At 39.5% G+C, this 24,004-nt stretch overlaps 1 protein-coding gene across 3 annotated transcripts in view; it reads left to right on the top strand.

Annotated features, from left to right (window-relative positions):
* rph3aa (rabphilin 3A homolog (mouse), a) overlaps positions 1-24,004 on the top strand; it is a 37,130-nt gene that overhangs the window by 1,650 nt on the left and 11,476 nt on the right. The window contains exons 2-6 of one of the 3 annotated variants that reach the window (XM_044096655.1): positions 6,943-7,203; positions 20,573-20,701; positions 20,834-20,963; positions 22,171-22,254; positions 23,417-23,567. In XM_044096655.1, coding sequence (XP_043952590.1) covers positions 20,583-20,701; positions 20,834-20,963; positions 22,171-22,254; positions 23,417-23,567 — 484 coding nt within the window. In that variant the 5' untranslated portion in view covers positions 6,943-7,203; positions 20,573-20,582. Of the gene's footprint in view, positions 1-6,942; positions 7,204-20,569; positions 20,702-20,833; positions 20,964-21,007; positions 22,010-22,170; positions 22,255-23,416; positions 23,568-24,004 lie in introns of those variants that run through there. The other 2 variants (XM_044096654.1, XM_044096656.1) reach the window with 2 other exon arrangements.

Here is a 24,004-nt window from a genome sequence, read left to right as displayed (position 1 = left end):
CGCCATATTAATTTTAAACGGAAAGCGGTACCTCAGCAGCAACCCTAATGTCACTGTAGGCACATTTGGGGTGATATTGAACTAAAATGCATCTAAAAGACATGTAAGCTTTGCAATACTTCTGCACCAACGATTTCAAATTGTATCTTATCAATTAATATATATTTTATCAGGTAGCTGTACTAAAATGTAGCCGACGGCTACAAACCGACTGAATGAGAAATGCATAAGGGGCTGTGTGTCTGAACGGGGCTAAAAACGAGAAGTGGTTTCAAGAGGAAGTTAAGTGGCGGATTTATTTTCGGGCTAGTTTCATACGTCAGGTTGACGAGACTAATCGGCATCTCTCTCTTTTTTTATTTTTATTTTTAAATAGATACATCTTTAAAAAAAAAAAAATAAATCATGAAATTGGAGGGATTTTTTTATTTATTTATTTTTTTCCAAAATGTCAAACTCCACAATCAGCTGCACTTTTGCAGAGCAAGCCCTGCTCTCACTCAGACACGTAACTTAAGCGTTGCTCCACTTGCTTTCCGCCTTGAGAAACCGCAGTGTTGTGGTTGGACTTACTGTAACAGTGCTAACTCTGAATCTCTCACATGAGCCTCAGGGAGGCAGGGGGAAGTGGATGGGGAACAAAGTGGAAGTTGCTGTGCTCTTTGCCTTTTGAGACACTTTTTTTTTTTTTTTTTTTTTTCTCCACAACCACTGAATCAGGGCCGACCAGCTTCTGTCTTACTGTAGGAATCATGAAGTTCTCCCAGCGCGGATCTCTCCTGCTTCAAAGTGTTCTTTGATTATTCTGATCGAAGTCCATCCTCTGGTAGAGACGCTCTGTGTTGTGGTGTATTGTATGCAGTTTTCTCCTTGAGAGGATGACTCTGTTCTGGTCTCTTCTACATCGCTTGCTTTCTCCCTTTATTTTTTTTGTTTTGTTTGTTTTTCCCGTGGTGTGCTTGTGTTCTCGGATGCTTTTATTTTTCTCGCTTTTTTTTTTTTTTTCTTTTTCTTCCCAGATGATTGCTCTTCTCCATGAATCATGAAAGCAATTTTAATGCATAGAGGTACCTTCTATGCATAACATGTATTTGTATAAAATGGCTGCTCTTCTAGCTCCGGCGCCATCTTAAGAACGAGTAACAACTAAATGTGAATTCCTTCGACATGAACGTCCTGAACAAAAAAAAAAAAAGGAAGAAAAAAAACGAAAGCAGGATCCCGAAGCAAACAAACTATATTTTTTTGACATGTATATTGTACATGAACACCAAGTAGAAGAGAATGTACTTGCTAAAACATATCTACTTGCCAATAAAATATACTGTATGTATATTCCTCGCAGCTTTTCTCCCTGAGACATGGGGAGGGGCCTCTCACAGAGCTTAAGAGGTGTATTGTATGACTTTGAATACAGTTAACCATGTTAACTTCCTCTAAACAATAAATGGCTAGCTCATGCCTTGTTAACGCACCGTCTCGCGTCTTGTGTGTTACTCGCGGCTCAGATTTGCTGTTGTAAACCTTTTGTGGGAAATTTGTTAGCTTGGATGCTGTTATTTCAAACACAAGAGCGAGGTGTTTTAAACGTGAACTTTTACATCAGTTGGGGGGGGGGGAAGAAATGGTGGCTGCGTAGCTGCGTAAAGGAAAATGTAACTTTACTGACAACCTTGGAATTCATAGGCGTACTGTGGTCACTGTGGTTTGGAGTTTGTAAGCATCTAATGTGTTGCTGAGCCACACTGCAACACACACACACATATATATATATATATATATTTGGGTTTGTTGCCTCAGGGCAACATTGTGCTACAAGGGGTCTAAACCGCCAAGGTTTTCTACAGTGATTATGAGAAATGAAGTACATGTCAAATAAAAACTATATTCATTAAAAAATAACTTTTTTCTGACAAAAATTAATCACACATGGTTCCAACTCGCCAAATACAAAGCAAACAACTAACTGTCATTAATGAATGGTACATTTGAGCAAATTACTAAAATCACTAAGGATGTTGCTATCAGTTTTTCTCCCCCTATTATATGTAAAACATCAGGAAGGAATTGCTTGCTGATGTGAGAAATGGTGTATATCGCATTTCTGGTACTTGATATTTGACATACCTGTGAATCACCATATGTTTGTCTGATTATCTACGCGTTCTAGCAACCAGATTCACATCAGTGACTATAGTTAGGGCCAAGAGTTTGAGAGTTTGTGGTTTTGATTCTTTGGTAGAATTTGAGCCAAGCAAAGGACAACATTTCCACCAGCACCCAAGTCTGGTAGATCTGGTGTTTGCACGACTCGCCCTGTGTAGATTTTCATGTTGTATCGAGCACCATCTGCACCAGCCATATGAAGTACCCTGCAGCCCCATATTTTTGGTTTTGGCAGGTAGTACTTCAGTTTTTGCCTGTCTTGGCATAGGAACATTTGTTAATTGATGAGCAGCTTATCACGCTTTGGGAGTGAAGTTAGTTTTGAGGATAAGCAAACAATGAAATAATAGTTGTACAGTGTTTCTCTTGTTTTTATTGGGAATGACCCCAAAGTATGAACCATCCACCTTTTGTCCAAGAAATGATCTTGCATCCATCTCCTGTTCCTGTTAGTCAATAATAAAGTAAAAAAATTGGCTGTAATTATTTTGTAATCAACTGCATATCAGTGCACTACAATAATATTGTCTGAACAAAAGGGCCCCAACTGCACAATGTTGCCCTGAAGCAGCAAACAAAAAACCAGTTTTAGCATATAAATTATTTAAAAAAATTGTCTTGAAATAATCTACAATCTTCTTTGCATACCCACAGACATGAAAACATATTTAGTTACCCAAAATTTAAACATGAAGGAAACTGATGTACAAATAGGAGGCAAGGTCTACCATGCAACTCTGCTTCATAAAAAGGTCTGCTCCTCTTCCAAGTAAAGGTCACATGAACCTCAATACCTCTTTCATTTGAACAAAAATATGTCTGGTGGTACTTTAAATAACCCCCGTCCCCCCCAAAAAAGAAAATAAAGGAGCAATGTGAGGTACAGATAGGTGGTTTGTTGCCTGAGGGCAACATCATGCCATAGAGGGTTAAAATGTTTAGTGGCCTGAAGGTTAATATGTTCTTTACGTTTACATCACTGCTATATGTACATGTAAAGATAAACAAAACAAAACAAAAATCAACATGGGGGTATGAATAATTTTTTTAGCTTAACTTTTAAATTTGCACAATAAGCTAGCTTGGTTGTTGTTAGCATTAGCAAAGTCGTCTGTGACATTTTTAGTTTCCAGCTAGTTGGGTGCTAGCTGGCATTATGCTAGCACCCAACTAGCTGTAGCCTTCCCTTCTTGTACATTAGCTATAAAATAAATACCAGCTTACAACATTTGGCTCGTCAATTGGTGATAGTCTGTTGAGATGCTAGCTTGCAATTGCAGCAACTATAGCTGAAGAATATAAGTACTCATCATTTTATGCCTTTAAAGTCCTCTGCTCAGCTGTTTGGCCTGTTGAAGAATCAACAGTGCTGTTATTCAGCTTATGAATGTAAACTCGCCCTGCGACGGCACAGAGACGTCTCGGTTTCACAGCAATAATCTTTGTTTTGTTGCAAAGTGTTGGAGGAAGCCTTTGGGTGTTAACACAGAACGCCCATTAAGACAGTGACCTTTGACTGACTGACTGACTGAAATGCATCACTTAAATAAAAAAAGCATTAGAGCAGAGGACCTTCCCATCACAACCAATAAAAACACATCAGTTATTTATAGCGGTATTTCTCAGCAGACAAACACATTCACGCGTGTAATGAAATTTAAAAAAGCAAGGAAACTTGTGTTTTGTCGATTTATTCTTTGTGGTAGGCTTTTTATACCATTGGCAAGCCTGGGTTAACCTTGATGGATGCCACATTTGGAAAGTTTTCAATGGTTGTAACCCATATACTGCACTCACAAATACATTTGCCATCCAAATGATGCCAAATTCAAGCAGAAACAAGCATCCAAAATCACAGAGAATAGTCGTCCATTCATTCAATGCCTCAAACAAACAAAAGTCTACAAGAACCAATGAGAACTAAAGTGGCAGAGCTGCTTCAACATGCTGCCACCAATACTAGAATCAAAGATAGAAGAAATGCTTCTGTGTAGTTATTTGTCATCTTTTAACTTAAAGTCCATTCTGCAACACTCATTCCTGATTTTAAAAAGAAAACAATTTCACAGTTTATGAATCAGAGTTTTAACTGGAGCTGTGATTCTTAAGCTGAGCATTGCTGCAGATAGCTTAGATGCAAAATGAAGCTCCGAAACAGCCATTTATTTCATTTTTACAAAGTCTTATTGTTCACATGCTGTGGTTTACAGGGAATTGGAACTGAAATGGAAGTTCAGCTGCCAAAGAAAGCCTTTTGCCAAATGTTGCAGAAGTTTGCTTTAGGGTCATTTTTTGTTTTGTTTTCAGTTTTAATGAACAAATCCTAAAGCTTAGAAGGGGATTTTTTTTAAAGGTTCATTAAGATATAAGTGAAAAATAAAAATATGGGCCTTGAAAAATGTGGAATTCACCAATGGAAAATCCTTAGGAAAACCAAACCTGTTGCTCAGGATGATCTGAAATCTGTAGTTGAGTCCTAACCCTTACAACTTCATCAATACGCATTTAAAACATGGCATGTGTCCAACAAACTGCTATTATGGAGGGCATTCAGTACCAACTGCTCCTTATAAATACACACGAAAAGGCAGCAGAGTGGAACAAACAGCCTCTGTCTTACCCTGGGCTACCAACGACTTTGCTGAACAAAAACATGTCGAATTCATGCAGGCTGTCACAAAACACACGCACACACGAATGCTCAACACGTCACTGACCCAGAGCTATCGGCATGCGTGGTGATGAGTTTGGCATTTATCTGTCGTTCGTCATTAACTCTCCCCCAACGCTTTTTGTCGCCCGGCTCTGCTGCAGCTTTCCAGAATTCCTCTGAAGGGCACCGGCATCATCAACATGCTGTCCCAGATTTCACATGGATCTCTGAGAGTGAAACAGATGTGATTTTTAAAAAAAAGGTTGTTCGTGCCTCATTTCTCCTTAAATATAACCAGAAACGTCAAACTAAATATTTCATTAGTCAGCTAAATATTTAGGTTGCAAATTAAATATTAAATTTAAGGCTAAACATTTAGCTTGCCAACTAAATATCCAGTTTTGAAAGTTTATTTTATTTTATTATATTCCATAATTGAAAAACAAAACAAAACAACCAATCTTAATTGTATTGTGTTTTTCGGCTTCACTGATATTTGGGTAAGGATTTAGTTGAAATTTCAGTGATATAAAATGTTGTGCCGCATGCGGTTCACGCAAGTTGAAGTGACCTGGCATTTTATGACACAGTACAGTTAAAATGCCACGAGAGGGCAACAGTGAGCCAGCTCCCGTCTCACAGTCTGACAGCTGCTTCAACTTCTTCAGCCCAACCTGCAGACAGACGTCCGAACCAGAGTTTAGTAAAACTAAGAAGCGGCCCCGCTTATGATGATCTGCTGTCAGTACTGCAGCACAAAGACGCGCGTCTCATGTCACGTTACTGTAACAGTGTTTGGCTTTATTGTTGCGGCGATTGCTCCTCGGACAGGCCTTGCGGTTATCTCTTAGCTGAATAACGGAATTACATAATCACCATGGGCTCTAATTGCACACTGCAGCGCGGCTGTTGGATTTGTGTTGTGTTGTACATAATAAGTGCAGCTGTTTTGCTTGAGGAAAATGAAGCTCCTAAAATAGATCTCTTTAGTAAAGTGGGCTCATGTGAAGATTCACTGTGAGTTTCTCCAGCACAGGAAGACATTTCAGCTAGATGAGACATAGAACTAGAAATAATAATAATAATAATAATAATAATAATAATAATAATAATAATAATAATAATAATAATAATAATAATAATAATAATAATAATAATAATAATTATTATTATTATTATTATTATCATTATTATTATTATTATTATTATTATTATTATTATTATTATTATTATTATTATTATTATTATTATTATTATTATTATTATTTATTAATAGGAGTGTTAGAAATGAAAAATACAATATGAAAAACTGATTTTATATTATAAATTCAAAATAACATGCCCATAAGAATAAATAAGCAAAATCCAAAAATAAAGTAATTATTCATAATTACATTATGAATAATTTTTTATTTATGGATTTTTCTAATGAACACTATTCTAAATCAGCAGAGTAGTTTGGTTGTTCTATATGTTTACATAGGTAAATAAAGCTCCTATTGGCCCTGTGACGCCCTCCAGCTCCACTCAGCTCCTTCAGGCTAGCCTGCAGCAATTAGCAAACACCTGGTGGAACGGCGCATCAGCTGGGCTCATATCAGCTATTTCTCAGTGAAAACTTCAAAGGGTTAATAGAGGAGCCACGTTGTGAAGACTTCCTGGAGGCGGAGTTTCAGAAAGAGCAGGAGTTTCTTAAAGAGACAGAGGCCCAATTTCAAGGGTTAAATTAGGAAGAAAAATTTCTTTGAAGTCATATTTGATGGAAAATGCAAAGTACTGCTCCTTTAATAAGAGAAAAACCTCATTTTGCAAGTGACAAATATAAGCTAAAGAAATTAATTTAATCAAAAATGAAAGTAGAAGCCACAATGTGATTTACAACAGACTCTAAAAACATAAGAACGGATTATGTGTTTAAAATATGAATAATAATTTATTTAATTTTCTTTAATTAATTACTAATTAGAAATATTATTATTTTTTTAAAGATCAAGTATTTGAATCTCTAGGTTTTATCTCAGACTTGTACTGTAGTCATGATTCTGCCTCCAGTTCTGTAGGATTATACTTTAATGAAGCAGTAAACTGCTTCTTTTGCCTCTCTTTTAATTCACTTTGCCAAGAGTTGAGGCATCACCATTTCGCCCGGCGCTGACGTGATGAGAGCGGACAGGCTTAGTAAAACGAGAGAGAAGAGAAAGAGAGAGAGAGAAAGAGGAGGGGAGGCAGCAGAGCTCCCACTACAGCGTGTGGGGCTGGAGAGGCTGTCAGTGAGGAGGAGAGCGGGGGAGAAGATGATGCTGCTGGACGGATGCTGAGAGCTGAAGCCGTTCACATCCGGACCAGAACCAGAGAACAGCGCCTCGTCCGTCCCACAGCCTCAGGTAAGACCATGCTGAGACATTTAATCTCATTTTATTTTAACAATGTTTATAAGACGCACAAGTCCGTATGGACTTTTTTAGGAAATTGTGTAAGTGACGTGCATGATAAAGAAAAACTAATTTTAAAAAAAGTATTATTGTTCAAAACGAAAAATACCCTGAAGGGTTGGTGTTTTATTTGTTCAAATTAAGATGTAATTTCTCTAAAATTTCAATATGAAATAATTACCATAGAAAAATGGTCATTGTCTTGAATCTTGCATTGATTTTTCAGTAAAGCACAGGATAACTTTACTTATCTACCGATAAGTATATGCATATGCAGATGTGATTAACCAGACTGATAACTCAGGTCGTACCCTATTGAAGAGGGTTTGGTTCTGGAGCTAAATGAAATATCTGCTGAAACTCGTTAAGTTCTGATGATCATGAGTAAAAAAAGTGGGTCTATGTTCAGATCCAGTTCATCTGGCTTCTAACTCCAGTTAATGCTAATTAAAAGCAGCCAATCTGGTTTGGTTATCGATCATCTGTTCATCTGCAGAGGGAGGTTTGGAGGAAAAACTCAAGCTCAGCAGAGAGGAAGGAGGCGGGGTCTCTTTCTCCACATAAAGGTTACCGTCAGCTAACGTCAGTTTTGATGAGGTTTAACAAGCTGCTGAAAATAATCCTTATTTTGAGATCACAGGATTACCTGAGCACTTTGCAAAATCTCAGTAGGATTACAAGCCATACATACTTGGATTTGTTTCGCTTATTTTCTGTCCTGATCTTTTCCTTATTGATTGTGTTCTTCCATCTTGCCATTTTCATTTATTCCCCCTGTCAGTCAAAAAACCCCAACAAAATAAATAAATAAAACTTAGTAGTTGCCGTGTTTCCATCAAGTAATAAATGCAATTAAAATCACATGTGAATTAGATCGTTCACACAATAAAACATCAAAAATCAACAGCTGCAAGCAAGCTAACATGTTAGAAAGACACACAGCTTTTCCTAACTGTGTGATGCTGTGAGAGCTGTGGAGGAGACGGCTGCTTGGCCATCATCCTCCTGCCACTTCCTGTCGCCTTCTTCCTGGTTTTTACCAGTACTAACATCCAGCCGGTCATGTGACTCGTGTGATGCGGAAAAAAACATTTCCGTTGCAGTTTTGCGAAACTTCGACGTTTCAAAAAAACCTTTTTAGCAAAAAACTTTTTTTTTCCTTTTTTCTAATGTGTCGGATTTGTGCAATTTTATGGTTAATGAAAATGCTTCAGATATCATATTCCACACTATGCTGCTGTGAATTAAGACTCTGTAACTTTTACCTCAGTTGTTCAAATGACCCTCTGGTTGCACTGTAGACTGAGTTAATGTAGTTCGGTCACTCTTGTGTGAAAACAGAATCTTTTATTTTCTGAAGCATGACGACAAGTTAACTTTATTAGACTGCTTGTGAAACGGAACTGTCAAAGATCAGAGTAGTGTAGGTTTGTAGCCAGTACCTTTTTTGCTTGTCAATTGTAAGTAAGCTTAATTAATAAAAAGGGATTTGCTCATGTCTAGTTGTTCTGGATCTAGAAATAAGACTTAGACTTTTGAACATAAAGCTTCAGATCCCTGCGGCTTTTAATGGCCTTAAGATCAAATCATAACCCAATACTACTGCTTTGTATGAATCATATTTATAGCTGCTGTCATCAATGTTTTATTTGAACTTCTGATAACTTTCATGTGATGGAATCAATCATGAAATGGAAATGTTGCTGCATGTTTTGGAGGACATGTAATGCTTAGAAATGCTTTCATAAGGATATATTTGGTCCTTTTTGCACATAAAAATGCAAAAAGAAAACAGCAGAGACGTTTAAACGTGGCATAATTAAATCATGGCTGTGGATTGAACACTTTTGAATGACAACTTTTTACGAACTCTGCAACACTCCGATTCGTGTCGTCGTCCGAATAAAACAGACCATCCTTCTCCTACCACTTCCTGTCATCGTCTTCTTCTTCATTTCCGCCAGTAGTAACATCCGGCCGTCAATCACGTGACTCGTGTGATTGGGGGAAAAAAGTCTTTCCACTGCAGTTTTGCGAAATACATCTATTTCAATATGGCCGAAAAACCACCTCATCCTAGCACCAAAACTTTGTTCTTTATCAAGCGACGCTTTTTCCAAATTGCCATGTTTCAGTTAAGCAAATTGATTTTTGTAATTACAATTTGCGCAATTCTAATTGGTGGAAACGCAGACTGTTGTTTGTCTGACTCCAACCGCTCAGTCATTTCTTGAAGCAGATAACGAATCCGGACTCTTCGGGTTGCAAGCGGCTGGTGAAACTGGGCGTGCGTCTGAGAGGAGGAGGTGGGCCGTCGTCCACTTCGGCTCCCGTTTACCAACCGTCGGTCCTCAAAGTGAAGGGGGCACGGAGCTGTCAGCCTAACACGCAGTGGCAGAGGAGCATTCAGGGCTGAAATGAGAGGAGAGAAAGAAAGATGGCACTGACTCTGTGTGAGTAGAGAGGGGTAGAATTGATTTGCAATGCTGTAGCGCTCAGTTTTTTTTAATTATTTTTTTATTCGCTCTATCATCCTCTGCCACAGTTCAGATTTTTTTTGAAGCCTCTCTTCTTTCTCATGCTCCGTGTAATCCCAGCTGAATACCCCCTTTTGGCCCTCAACCAGCTGTATTGACTGAGGTGTGAGTGAGGAAGGTGCTGCTGGATTAGACAGGCTGCTGAGCGTTCAGGTGCTGAGTGATGTAGCAAATGTGCTTGAGCAGAAACGCTTAATGCCAGCTCAACACCTCCTGCCTGCTGAAGTCAGGGAAAATCCTTCTTACTTTAGTTTTTTTCCCCTTTTCTTCTCTCCCATCCTACCCCCCGTGTCTGTGCTTTTTGAGACGGCAGCATTTAAAGATTTAATTGTCTTGAAAGCTGCTTTTGGTAGCGAAACATCTTGGCGACAAAATGTCTTTTGTCAGTGTACATTTAATTAACTGAAGCTTGTTCAGTCATACAGATCAGATTTGCTGAGCTCCAAGACAGAAAAAAACGTAACGCTGAAAATGAGGGCCACTGTTAGGTTTGCATTTTGTTAGTTGTTCAAAATGTGTGTCTTTAAATGTTTCACATTTTGTTGTGTTTCAACCAAACCTTTTATGTATGTTGCCGGGATTTTATGGGACTGAAAAACAATAAAATAGCATATCGTCACTTTCCTAAAAATAATGGCTAAAATAATGGCTGGTGATTTACGTTGTTTTTTTTTTTTTTGCTTGCCAAAGTCACGTTGGGCAAAAAAAAAAAGAGAAGCCATAATTTTCAGATTTTCAGAGGGTGACAATAAATAGTAAGTGAAGTGGACAAAGAAGCACTCGTGGTTTTTGTTTCTTTTTCACAAATAAAAATCTAAAATGTTTAACATTTTCATGTATTCTTTTCCTTCCACTTCACAGTTTTCATTATTTTACATTGATAAAAAAAAATTATAGTAAAGTTTGTGTGTGTAGCATGTTGTGCTAGTCTGGTAAACAACCAGCTCCTTGTTTTACGCTTTGCTTCATACGAAACAATTGCTTCCTGGAGGTGTGAACAGCCCTTCACCTAGCAACCCCAATGAAACACAGCCTGTTGCCCAGCAACCCGAGCTGAGCTCCAGCACTTTTGGTCAGTGTTTTGTTGTTGACTTATACCTTGCAGAAACCACTTTCTGCATCCTTGTTGGTTGTGCAGGAAGCGCTACAAATGCTTTTCACTGCGCATATGTTCGTGTGAATTAGCAAAAAATGACAAAATTATCAGCATCTCAGACAGATTTAATTAATGAATTTAAAAATACATCTTCAAAGGGACACATTTGAAAAACCTGGAAGTAAACAGGGGATTGTTCCTGCAGTTTTTGTCATGTACGTTTCTATCTACATACATTGTAAACATTCAAAGCAACCCAGCCTTCTAGACAGACGCACACGCAGAGATGGATAGAGCAAAAAAACGCAACACAGTTAAGCTGCTGCCAATACATTTACTCCTCTTACTATGTTCTATATGTTCTGCTTTTAGGTTTACAGTTAATGTTGTGAGCAGCTGACAGCAGGAAGTAGGAGAATGATGAGGGATTACATGGAGCAACTCTCTTCCATCAGAGATCTTAAATTAAAGACACAGCTCACCATAAATCCAGACCGACAAGCAATCTGTCAACTCACATTGTACTCCACATATAAACCCATTTAACATTCATAACCCTGACATGCAGCTATGACAACGCTACATCACTTAATTTGTCATACTATATGCCTGAAAATCAGCTGTGTTGAGAGCAATGGCAACTTTTTCCCCCAATAAAGTTGAGAAGTTAAATTTGCATTTTTTTTTTTTTTTGTTTAAAGCAGTAAATGCAGATAATAAAAACAAATAGTAATATGGAAGGAAACATAACCTCAGAAGGGATGAAAATGGATTTTGCAGTCAGAGAAGCCAAACCTGCAGAGCATCATTACCAACTCAAGTGAGTCACCGAAGTATTTTTGGGCAAGAAGCTTTTTATTTTGACAAATCCTCTGGGATTTTTGAATCCGGTTAACTACAATATATTACTTTGAAAAAAACATGAGGAATCCCTAAACTAATTTCTCACCAATGTTAGATATTTTGATAAATTGACACTTTGTGATTTTGTAAAGTGTCAAGTTGCTGAAGGTGTTGTAGATTTAGAGGACAGTTCACTGTCTGGTGATGCAACAAAATATAAATCAAAACTAAATCCATATCGAAGAGGAAAGAGTCAAGGAAAACCAAAATCGAGATTCTTAACAGCTCAAACTTTTGGAAAATGTTGAGAAAACACATTTTTCCAAGTGCAGTGTTTCCTTTAAATGAGAAATTAAATGGAATCCACATGGAAATAAACTTATTCAGGCATAGGAGAGACAAGCCCCTTTCACTTGGAAGGTGCTATGTATGCAGCGTTTTGGGAAAATCGTAGCCAGTGATTTTACAGAACAGTCATGGATTCAACACGTTGGAATGACACACAACTGTTAACTCTGGTGGAGCCAGCTGAACATTACCTTAAAAAAAGAAAAACAAACTGTCACCCTCCTACTACTTCCTGTTGTCATCTTTGTAGTTTCTGCCAGTAGTAACATCCTGCTGTTGATTACGTGACTCATGATGCAATAAAAATGTTCCCGTTGTGGTTTTGGGAAATACACCTATTTAGATACGACTAAAAAAACCCCCACCTCATCCCAACAACAACTTTTTATCAATAAAGATGCGTTTCATCAATAAACACACATTTTTTCGTAATTGCCGTGTTTCCACTAAGTGAATTAATTTTCCTAATCCCATTTGTCCAATTCTGTGTTTAATGGAAACGTAGCAAGTGTGTGATATTGATATGACTTCCCCTGTAAGGTGGTGGATCAGTTATTTCAACTCTTATTTCAAACCTCGAGGCGACCATGATGGGATTAATGAAGCAGATTATGCTCATGCATCTATAATGGGTTTCACACAGCAGTCGCCAGAACTGCACTTGTGTGCACTTATGTATGTGTGATGAAGGGCTGCAGATCCGAAGGGGAATGAAGTAGGTGGTGATGCGCCTTTGTAAAGTTAAGCCCCATAAGCTGCTTCCTCACGATTCTGACAAATCTGGGTCCAACATGAAGGGGGGGGGGGAGACCTACAGGGGAGGTGAGATAGTGTTGAACGGATGGACGAGTGAGGGTGAATGGCTGAAGGGTCCGATAAGACCGAAGCCTGTGTGGACAAGCTGGTGAATGAAGTCACTGGAAATGACGAGATTTGAGAAGTGACAGCTGTGGAGAAACGAGTGGGGGCGCGAGGAGACGGACGAGGGAAACAAACAATGGGGGTTGAAATGTTCCTGTCTAACTCAGATGGGCGTGTTTGGACTCCTTAGGGAATGTTCTGTGTACTATAAATAACGGGAGGGGATTTGCTGTTGTGGAAGAGGTTGGCCCACACTGGCTTTCCTGGGAGGATTCACCTCATTTCAGGTCTAACAAGCTTTCCCATGTGCCACAATCAGTCATCTTAAGAGTCTGTGCTGCCTCACCCACGCCGTTCCGGCTGCTTCTAGAAAGGATTATTTTCTGCCTGTTTTTGAGTCACGAGGAATATTTTCCTCAAAGAGAGAGGTGCAGTGGCCCTGAAGTGCAACCCACTTCAACAAGTCACAATTCAACATTTTTTTAGTGGCATTTGAACCATAATAAACAGAACCAACGTATATGATGTGTATCGATGATGACACTCTGTTTACTGGTTTCTTAATTGGTGACTGTGCGTTGTTTTTATGACTTGGCAGCCGCGGTTGACTTCAGAGCTGTATTATTCTGACATTTGCCCTCTCTTTGTTTATCTAGACAGACAGACAGACAGACAGACAGACAGACAGACAGACAGACAGACAAAAAGCGACCTCGTCCAATAAGCATTGTCTAAATTGACCCTCCTCTTCAGTTTCATTAATGTCGTTGTTTTCTTCATTTGTAGTTGTGCTTAGTTAATATCGTTGTGTTACCGAATATGTTTTGTGCTTTTAAATGTGGAGTTGTGTAAAGTGAATTGCTGAAGTGGGGTTTTCCCTTCCGGGCCACCTGGAGCCGACCTGGAGGGGAACATTTAATATGTTGGAGTCTGAGGTGGAGCTGTTTCGGTTCATCGCTGTTCTGTTTCATCGCTTCAGAAATGACTGGCTGAGACGGCATTTTCCCGTAATAATTAAAATCAGGATTAAAAACAGCTTTCTTGTATTTCCTCAGGTTATCTTTGGCTGATTTTAAAATTCATTTGAAGATCGAGAACATTGACGAGCGACATGAGAACAGAAGCATGGAGCCAACACAATGTTCATGGCACTGCAGTCGAGCGTGAAATAATTTCATATTCTGTTCTCGTACAAACATGAATATCTACTTGGAACACGTGTCAGCATATTTAATCTAGAAAACATGAATATGGAAACAGAAGTCAAGGCTATTAGGAGCAGGGAATGAAAACACAGAAGGATTACGCAGGCTGTTGGAGTTTTCCTCCCTGCAGTAGCGGCACATTCACGCCCACAATGAGTTTCTGTCTTATGAAACATACAGTATAACTTGTGTTATTGCGTGTGCGTGTGTGTGTGTGTGTGTGTGTGTGCGTGCGTGTGCGTGTGTGTGTGTTAGACCAGTGGCCTCGGAGCTCTTGGAAAGCCCATACCGTCGCATGAAATTAAAGTCGCTCAGTTGTCTGCTAATTCCCATCCATTTGCAATGCTTTCCCCGCAGTCTGCTAACTCCATGTGACAGGTCGCCGCTCCGCAAACCCTCGTGTCCGGGTGAATGAGAACGAGTCAGAGGAAATGATTGTGCGTATGTTTATTTGCATGTCAATTTGTATTAAAGTTAGTAACGGGCCGGCGGAGGTCTCGGTCGCAGGAGAATCTACTCCGGTGCACCTGCAGAGATATCGAGGCAGAAAGGACACTTCACTTTAAATAATGTTGATTTGACCTTAGAGTGGATAACGACGGCGAGGATACGCAAAAGAATTAGATAAATCAAAAAAAAAAAAAAAAAAAAAAAAGGTTAACATTAGCATTATTTGTTGTGTTCACTGCATGGTTTTATGCAGGGATTAAGCTACCGAGTTGTTTTCTGACACATTTTCAGTGAGTAGTTTTGTGTCGTTTGCTATTTATTTACAGCCAGGAGAAGACATTTCTATCTAAGAATCTCCACTGTAAATGTGAAGACCCCTTTAGCGTCATTGAAACTGGTGAGTTGCTGTGCTGTTATGAGTATTTTGAGTAAATACGCAATATAAAATTCACAATGTCATTGTCATTATCCCATTATCAGAACAGGAAAAAAAATATTTGGTCTCGTTTTTTACATTTTCTTTTTTTTTTAGTGTTGGTGGATCGGCCATCATTAAGCCCCTTTTCCTCAGGTATAAATATGTGATACCGTGACCCATTTATAAAAAGAAAAAACCACCAAATGTTTCAAATAAGGTAATTAATTAAACATGTTGACCTACCTGCCTAAACCTGCTCAGATCTGGTCAGAACAACAAGGTTAGCTTTGGTTTGGAAAGCTTGATTTTAAATCACAGCTGCAGTTGTAAAAAAAAAGAAAAAAAGAAAAAAAAAGAAAGCTTCTCCTCAGTTGACAACACTTATCATCACAGAGCTTTTTCCTCTGTCATTCACTCAGAATGTTGACCCGGAGACGCACACATCATGAACATAAAGTTGTTGCATGCAAATTATTACTTTAATTTTCTAACAATTAGAATGGGATGTTTTTCTCCATTGATTAGATGTACAGAAATTACATGTAGACTTTGTTTTTTACACCTTCACTGCAATAAAAGATACATTTATTTAAAGTATTTTTGAACGAGGGATGCCAAAATGATTTATGTATTTTATAAGAGTCAGAGAACTAATCCTATCCCTCCTTCTCACTTTACTTCACATTGTAAATGTATTTTGTTTAATGAAAAGATTTAACCTGCTGTGAGAAATTGATGGTCCTGAACTGGGAAATGACATCACCACACGGGAATATATCAGCGTTTAACCCTGGTGTCCAACCCAGTCAGCTCTGCAGTAACAGCATCAGCGCCGCTGCGACCGCTGTGTGTGTGTGTGTGTGTGTGTGTGTGTGTGTGCGTGTGTGTGTGAGACAAACTGAGAGTAATGGGGCAAAAACAGGAGAGATATTGATATGCTGTCATGTACGAGCAGTTTTTGTTCTGTACTGTGTACAGCAGAGCTCCAGTCGGTAATGATCCAGCCCAGATGAGTCTGTTCAGGTGTGTGTGTGTATCGCTGATTGATGAAAACAGTCGGTGGACAATTTACAACGCATAAAATACTATAAGTGATTTCTGTCCATTAGTGGGGAGTTCATTATTCAGTAGAGTATCATTTATAATCGACAACTGTATTTAGTGTATAGCTTACAGTACTCATCCTCTAATGTCAAGCAGATTTGTAACTATCGTGTGTCGGTGAAGCTCACAGATCCCACCACCGCTGGCTCTGACTGCACACCCAGACAGAAGCTGCAGTCAGTGCTCCACAAAAAGGCCGTTAGTTGTTTTCATTTGATTAACTTTCTTTCTTATCCTAATCTTCTGATAATACTGTCAAATTTGAAAGTGATCCATAAACAGCAGTAGCCATTATCACGCTGCTGCGTGATGTCCTACATTATCTTTCAACATTCGCTTTACCTACCACTTCCTGTCGTCTCCTTCATCGTTTCTGCCAGTAGTAACGTCCGGCTGCTGATCATGTGACTCCTGTCATGCGAAAAAAGCATTTCCATTGCAGATTTGCTAAATACATTTATTTCGATATGACCAAAATACCACCTCTTCCTAGTGCAAGAACCTTGTTTCTGAAATTGTCATTTTTGGACTAAACAATTCAATTTTTTGTCATTTCAATTTGTGCAATTCTGTGGTCAATGAAAACCATAGAACGATGAAATGACACATGTATGAAAGCCATCCTTTCAGCATTAACTACGGTGAAAAGTATGTGTTCATAGTGCCCACAGTTATATTTTGTGTGTGTGTGTGTGGTGTTTGTGTGTATCAGTCCAAATGATGTAACTCAGAATGGAGCCACTTACTATGACATCTATCTGTGCTGATGTTAAAAAAAAATAGAAAATGCCAATTCTCCCCTTGCTACAGTGGAAGATTCCTTCATGATCTATTAATACTCATAATGACAGTGTGTGTGTGCGTGTGTTTCTCCCATCTTTCATCAGAGTATTCCCATTACCGCGTCTCCTCACCCCGAACACCTCAAGGCACACACTCACACGCCAGCAGAAGCGACGGCCGCCTGTCAGGTTGCCACGCTGTCCATGGCGGCGACCCTTGACATTTCCACGCTTGGGGGGTGGGTACGTTTCCAAGGAGCTGAGGAAGAGGATGTGAGAGCTGAAGAGCGCTGAGCCGTTAAGCCGGCGCTCCTCTTACTCTGCATCCGCGGCTTCGTCTCCTGTGTGACATTCGGTGGACACGGGGTCAAGCAGCTAATCTCGGGAAAACAGATAACATTATGCAGGCTCTGAACTCCAGCAGCTTCCCTCTACGGGGCCCCTTAAATGTCAACAATAAGATTCTCTGCGCCCTGAGAATCTGGCCTGCTTGGGCCAGAGGTGGGAAGTTGCTTTCTTCCTAACATCGTTCTTATGAGAAGATAATGAGTGGTGAAAATGTCTCCAGGCACGCTGCTGCTGCCGCTGCCGCTGCCGCTGACCAGACGCTGTTAGCTTCTGTAGGGTCACTTTCCACAGCCAGCCCTAATTAACGCGCTGTTTTTCCAGCTCAAACACACAGCAGCGCACGGACACCAGCTGCAGATTTTTAGGATTTTAATGGCCAGCAGCGCTAATAGCTGTAGATGTGACAGAGCTGAGATGAGTAAAAGTAGCGGCTCTCTCCATCCATTTTTTTCCCTGCCCGGTCTGACAGCAGTTGTTTTTTTTTAATCATTATTATTATTTTTCTATGAAAAGAATGACATTTTACATGGATTTGTAACAGGATTCCATATTTGTGAAAGTGTATCTGTTTTCTAATGCAACACAAGACTCTGTCATGGATGCAGCACTGCGAGATTTTGCTGAAGAAAAGTAAGGGAGTGTTGCTGTGGGTTTAAAAGAGTTCACTGGCAGACCAAGAGGTGTTTCATTAAAATCCAAAGGTACTTTGTCCCCAGAAAGAAATTAAATTTCAATCAAATTTCTTCAAAAAGTTGTTGTGGGTGTTAACACTGAGCAGTGAGCGGAACATTTTGATAGGGATGATCAGAGTGGGCCATTAAGGACATTAGAGGTGAATCAGGATTGTATTTCTGGTGAACAGGAGGTTAGGAAACGGGCTGGGGAGAAGGAGCTGGGTGTCGTCCACATAGGAGTATGAAAGAAAGTTAAATAAAGGGAAGAAGGTGAATTATAAAGAATGAGGGTCCCAGGACAGAACCCTGGAGCACACTGGTTGTAACGTGAGGGGGGAACAAAAGGGCTTGAGTTGAACAAACTGAGTGAATCAGAGAGGTGGGAATGAAACCAGTCCAGGGAGGTATGCACAAAGCTAATTTAAGATTAGGAAATGAAGTCAGACTTACATCGCGCTTTTCAAGCCCCTACGGCAGTGGTGTCAAACTCATTTTTGTTTTCGGCCAAATCAAGATCATGAAGGCTCTTAAAGGGCCGGTTATGGCAGAATGTTTTGATAAAACCTTTTCACAAACTGTTGCAATATCAATGAATTCTTGAAATGAATCAATGTTATTGAACATCTTTTCAGTCCCTCCAGGATTTTGTGATTTCTTATTTTTTTTTTTTTGCAATAAAAATCAAAGTGTTTGTGGTACTAATTTGGAAATATTTACGCTTATTTATGACGGTAAATACGACTTTTTATTACTCGCTGTATGGATCATGGACTATAATCAGTTAAGGCAGCTGCTCAGTCCAAGTAAGAAGGTTTTTGAGAACTTTTGAGAAAAATCTGGATTAATTTTGTTTTGGTGCAAAAAAGGTGTGGAGATTTATTGACTTTTGTGTGAATTTCCACAATAATTCTCAAGAAACTGGATATAATTTGGCAGTAAACAGATTAAAACAGCATTGATTTGATAGATGGCATAATATTTTAGCACACATAGTTTTTAGTTTCTTGTGTTTTTTTTTGTACACTCTAAGCTTTATTTTAATAACTTTAGAACATGGTTTATTAGCGATGTTGAGTCCAGGTTTGTTGTGCTTTGTTTGTTTCTGCTCCTCCTGTTTTCCAGTGCTGGATATGAAGTCTAACAGAAATCTAACTGGGATGTGCAACCCAGAACGGCCCGGCCAAACTCTGCTTGAAAGCATCCTAATGCCACTGGAAGCCGCAAATTTACTGCTAACTGATCCATTGGTGGGGAAAAAAACAAACAAACAAACAAACAAAAACAGCTTTATGGTCTCAGTTCAAAAACCAAATGATTTAAGCTGGCAGGAGAAATGAGTTCTGCTCTGTCAGAGAGCTTAAACCTCAAAGTCAATTATGCCGGGCATCTTCCAGCCAATTATCAACATCAGCAGCATTAGTCAGCTCATCCGACCATCACACTGTTAGAGCTGAAAGATAAACACTTCAAGATGGAGAGAGAAACACAATTCACTCAGACATTTAACTCTGGCTCGCACCTGGAACTCCATCATTCTCTCACCGTATCGACTGTATGGTTCAGGTTCCCAGCCCAAGCGGCCATATCTGGTTGCAACAGTCAATAAAAACCATCAACAGGTCTGAGGACTTTAGGCATAATTTACACAAAAAAGTTCAAAGAAAAAAAGTAAAATGCGGTAAAGCAAAACAGGAAGTAGTCGACCCTGGAGTTGTGTAGCCGGCTTACCCTTGTTCTTAACCTATGACTCACAGATTGTCTGCTGTTCAGCCTGAAAGGATTCAGCTAAGAAACATTACGAAAATATGATCTGTCCAACATTATTATGTACTAGAAGCAGCATTTCCTTCTGCGTCCTCCCTAGATCACTGCAAATCCTTTCATTTCGGATTAAAGCTGCGGTATGTATCTTTCACAAACAATAAAAACCCTGCCACTATGTTGTGACAGTATGAAACAAATAAAATGTGGAAAAAATCAAAGTCCTCCACCTCCCCCCTGAGCTACCACTGCTGTCTGCAAAAATATACTGCTGCTGGTCCAAAACAACCAATCGGAGCCAAGAGGAGGGTCCTAGTGCTAACAATCAAGCTCATACACTCACTGCTAGATTTTTTTTTCTTTTTCACATTTCCCCATTTTTTCACTTCTCAACAGATTTGTTTTTCTCTTAAATCAGACGCAGATTAAACATTTTTGAAAGGCTTTGTCATGGTCTTCTAGCAGCAGAACCTTATATTTCAACACTTTTTGGAGGTACTGTACTGTGGGCCTGCAGATCAACTTGACGACCAAAGAACTCCGACAAACACAAATTTGGAGTTATTGAAGGAAATGCTACGTCAGTAACAATACGGACACTTTGTGATGAAACACGAGTCTGAATCAAGACAATGTTTTCCTTCTTTCTGATTCTTTGTCTTCCCCACAACTTTTTAATCTCTGTGTGATAAATTTGTGTGACCTTTTCCGCTGAAGCTCAGCATTAGTGAAACTCCGACATGCTTCCAGCTGTGCTCCTGTCCTTAGATTTTAACATCTAACTCTTTGTACTGATACGATTTCATTTAGCTTATTTAAACAAAAAAACAAAAAATCTACATGCCACTAGCAATTTTCTGTCTATTTTGGTGTGTGTGTGTTTCATGTCAGCAGGACCGGGTGGATGATGAACGTGTCCGGGGGCGCCCTGGGAGGCGACCTTACAGATGAGGAGAAGGAGATCATCAACGGCGTTCTGGCCCGCGCCGCCATGATGGAGGCCATGGAGCAGCAGCGCATCGAGTGAGACGGAGAAACGCCGCCTCTGTCGTTCTGGACTCTGTCCAGAAAGCCTCGCTGTTATCCGTTGACGTTTTGGTGTAAAAACCCAGAGGTGTGTTTGTGTCGCTGAGCTGATTTCGGATGTTCTCTTAGGCGTCTGTCCAGTCGGCTGGACAGCATCAAGAAGACGGCGTGTGGTGATGGTCAGTCTCGCTGCCTGCTGTGTGGGACGTCCTTCGGAGCGCAGGGGGTCACACCTGTTCTCTGTACGCAGTGCAAAAAGGTACAGTTGTTTTTCTAGCGACAAATACGACGGAGAGTCTTCTATACTCAAAGGAAGATTCTCCCAGAGGATGGATTTCTGTTTGAAATGCTGGATTAACAAGAGTTTGTAGTTTAAATCTTCCAATTTTTGACTCATTCAAACCACAAATTTCAACATATTTACACCAAAAGGTTGAAAAAATGATACAGCTTTCTAGTAAGTTGTCAGATCTTGTTTTGTTGTAGTTGTTTTGAGCATGTTGCAGGTAGGCCAGAAAGTACAATTTGAGCTGATTTGACCCTCTTCCACATGTTTGATGTGGAAGCAAACATGTGCAGATCCAAGACTTTTTGGAGCCCCTCAGTGGATTTTCATTTGGGGCCCCCAATACCAACAGGCCAACACCAGATAATTCATCATTCCATAACATACAGAGTGTGCTGGTGTTACAGCTGTTGATTTTAACCTTACAGAAGCAGCAAACAAACAGAAATATTTGGATTTTAAGATGTAAAGAGGTGTTTAAGTGACATTTTAAGTATTTGACAGTAACCTCAGGAAACAAACACTGAATTTTAAGAAAACAAGTTAACAAGATTAATATCTTATATTTTCCTTACTTTGGCAGCAAACAAACACAGGAAGAGATCACCCTATTATATGTGTTCCAGCTATACGAATAATATAGAAATTATTTTTTCATGTGTAACAACATTTAGTATGTATTATTCAAAGTTATTAAATAAAAAACTTTGGTTTTTTCTTTTGTTTGTCTTTTTGTCACACTAGCTCAGTGCTCTTGGGGGCCCCCTGGTGGTGTGAGGGCCCTGAGCAGCAGCTAATCAGCTGGCTCCCATCTTCCCTACTTAAACGAATGTCCAAATTTTTTATTTATTTTTCTTAACTCAACAGTCATTCCTCCCTTCCTACTTTCTACAACACATTCTACAGTTCTGCTCGGTTCTGAGCAGCCAGCGGTCCGTGTGCTAACTTAGTCTGATGCGCACAGTGTTTTCCCAGGCCCTCTGTGTGACACTCTGCCTCATGTTGCTCTCTCTACTCAAGTAGGGGGTTAATGCCATATGAACTGTGAAAATGTATGTGTTTTGTGCACCTGTCATGTTGCGCTAAGTCCTCTTTCTCTCCCTCTCCCTATGTTGGGCGTGTGTGCGTGTGCGTGTGTGTGGGTGTGGGTGTGTTTGTGTGTGTGCACGTCTTCCTGCAGCACATGTGCAGCAAATGCGGGATTTGGATTAACAGCAGGACTTGTCCGATGTGGCTCTGCCGGATCTGCAACGAGCAGCAAGAGGTGAGCTGCAGGGACGGAGGAGAGGCCAGGAGGTTTTGGACCTCAGGCCTGATTCACGGCGTCATGTCGCCGCTCTGCCAGCAGAAGCTCAGCTTATCCTGTGAAACGAACCGTTTTCTCGCTTTTACACCCATGCTTTAGCACACAATAGTATTTCACTGCCCACTGACCTGGAAAATTGGCTTCCATTAATAGAGTGTAGCTATGAAAAGTAGGGAGGAAGTAATGATATATTTAGGCCTATTTAATTTAGAAAATGATTGAGGATAATGGCATTCAGACGAGGGAAAATTAACATGTCCTGCTTTATGCTGTCCTTGTGATATTGCTACACAATATCTTATTGATAATGAGTGTGACTGTGTCTTTAAGAGCCTAAAGCTCTCTCTTATCACTCAGACTAACTATATCAATATAAAACCCTGTGGTGCCATTGGTAACATGTTTTGTTGTGGTTTTTGTCACTATATCATGTAATGTACATTGACATTTTTTAATTGTGCATGAGTTATTAACCTATGCTTTTAAAATTACACTACAGAAGTAGAGAAATCAAATGTAACATCTGTAGGTTGGTGATAGCAGCATGTAGGGAATGCTTAGCTATGGATTCTTGTCAATCATAGATTACACTGGATCTCAAAAGTCAACACACCCTTGTTAAAATGTCAAGGCTTTGTGATGTGAAAGGTTGTTTTTTTTTCAACTTTATTCTGTAAAATTAAACTAAAACCCCAAATGTGTTAAAAGAAGAAAAGAAAAAAAGAAAAGAGGATGTAACAAATGTTTAGGCCTTAAAAATATGTGACAACTCAAAGCTAGTTTATGTATAATTGAGAAATTAAATATTCAGTTAGTGCATCTAGTACTTGGAAAAAAGCAAGTAAAAAAGCAAGTTGATGAGGAAACTACAAACTTGGTAGAGGTTTGTAAACATCTGGCCTTGCAGGATTCAGCTCATTCGTTTTTTGTTCTTCTAGTTTATAATCTTGTCCTAACAAACTTTAACTGTCTTTTGAACGGTGGGCCACACATCAAAAAATAATAAAAAAAAAAAGAAGAAAGGATTTCAACCTCAGCTCTTTGCTGTGTTATTATGTTCAGCGAATTATTTCAGTCCTCGTTGGACTCATGCTAACGGTTTTATTGTGCGACGTTGCAGGTACAGAAACGTTCAGGGGCCTGGTTTTATAAAGGAAGAGGTCAGCAGGGCCTGCCGTCCCCCCTGCCTCTCTCCAGACCTCAGTCCAACTCAGAGGACAACACCGGTCCAGGCCGGTCACAGGGTCACAGACCAAGTCATCAGACTGATGGTAACCAAAAATAACTATTCCACTTACTTGTCACCTACAATTTGATTTAGAAACATGATTATAATTACAAAGGTTTGCTTGGTCAGGTGTTGTAAGGGTTAAGGATACGCATCTCTTTGTAGGCCACAAAACACAATGTGCTGCACCATCAATTGCCCCAGGAATTATTACAATAAACCATAATTTTGTTGTTTTGAGGCTATTTTCAAGTAATATATTGACAAAGGAATGATTATGCAATTTTGCTCTCTCTAAAGACAAATAAACTTAAATTTTTCTGAAGAAGACACAACACTAGAACTCAAAGACATTTCAAATATCCAAAATAAAATAAAATTCTTAATTTTAATTGATTAATTGATTATTGGTTTGGTTGTAGCCTATCTGTGTTTGTCAATGACGTGCTAAGTGTCCTGGGCCCACTTTCGCAAAATGAC

This window comes from Gambusia affinis, linkage group LG17 (assembly GCF_019740435.1).
Source record: "Gambusia affinis linkage group LG17, SWU_Gaff_1.0, whole genome shotgun sequence".
Classification (NCBI taxonomy): Eukaryota; Metazoa; Chordata; class Actinopteri; order Cyprinodontiformes; family Poeciliidae; genus Gambusia; species Gambusia affinis.
The sequence above is the reverse complement of the archived record's forward strand: the minus strand, read 5'-3'. Positions and strand labels throughout refer to the sequence as shown.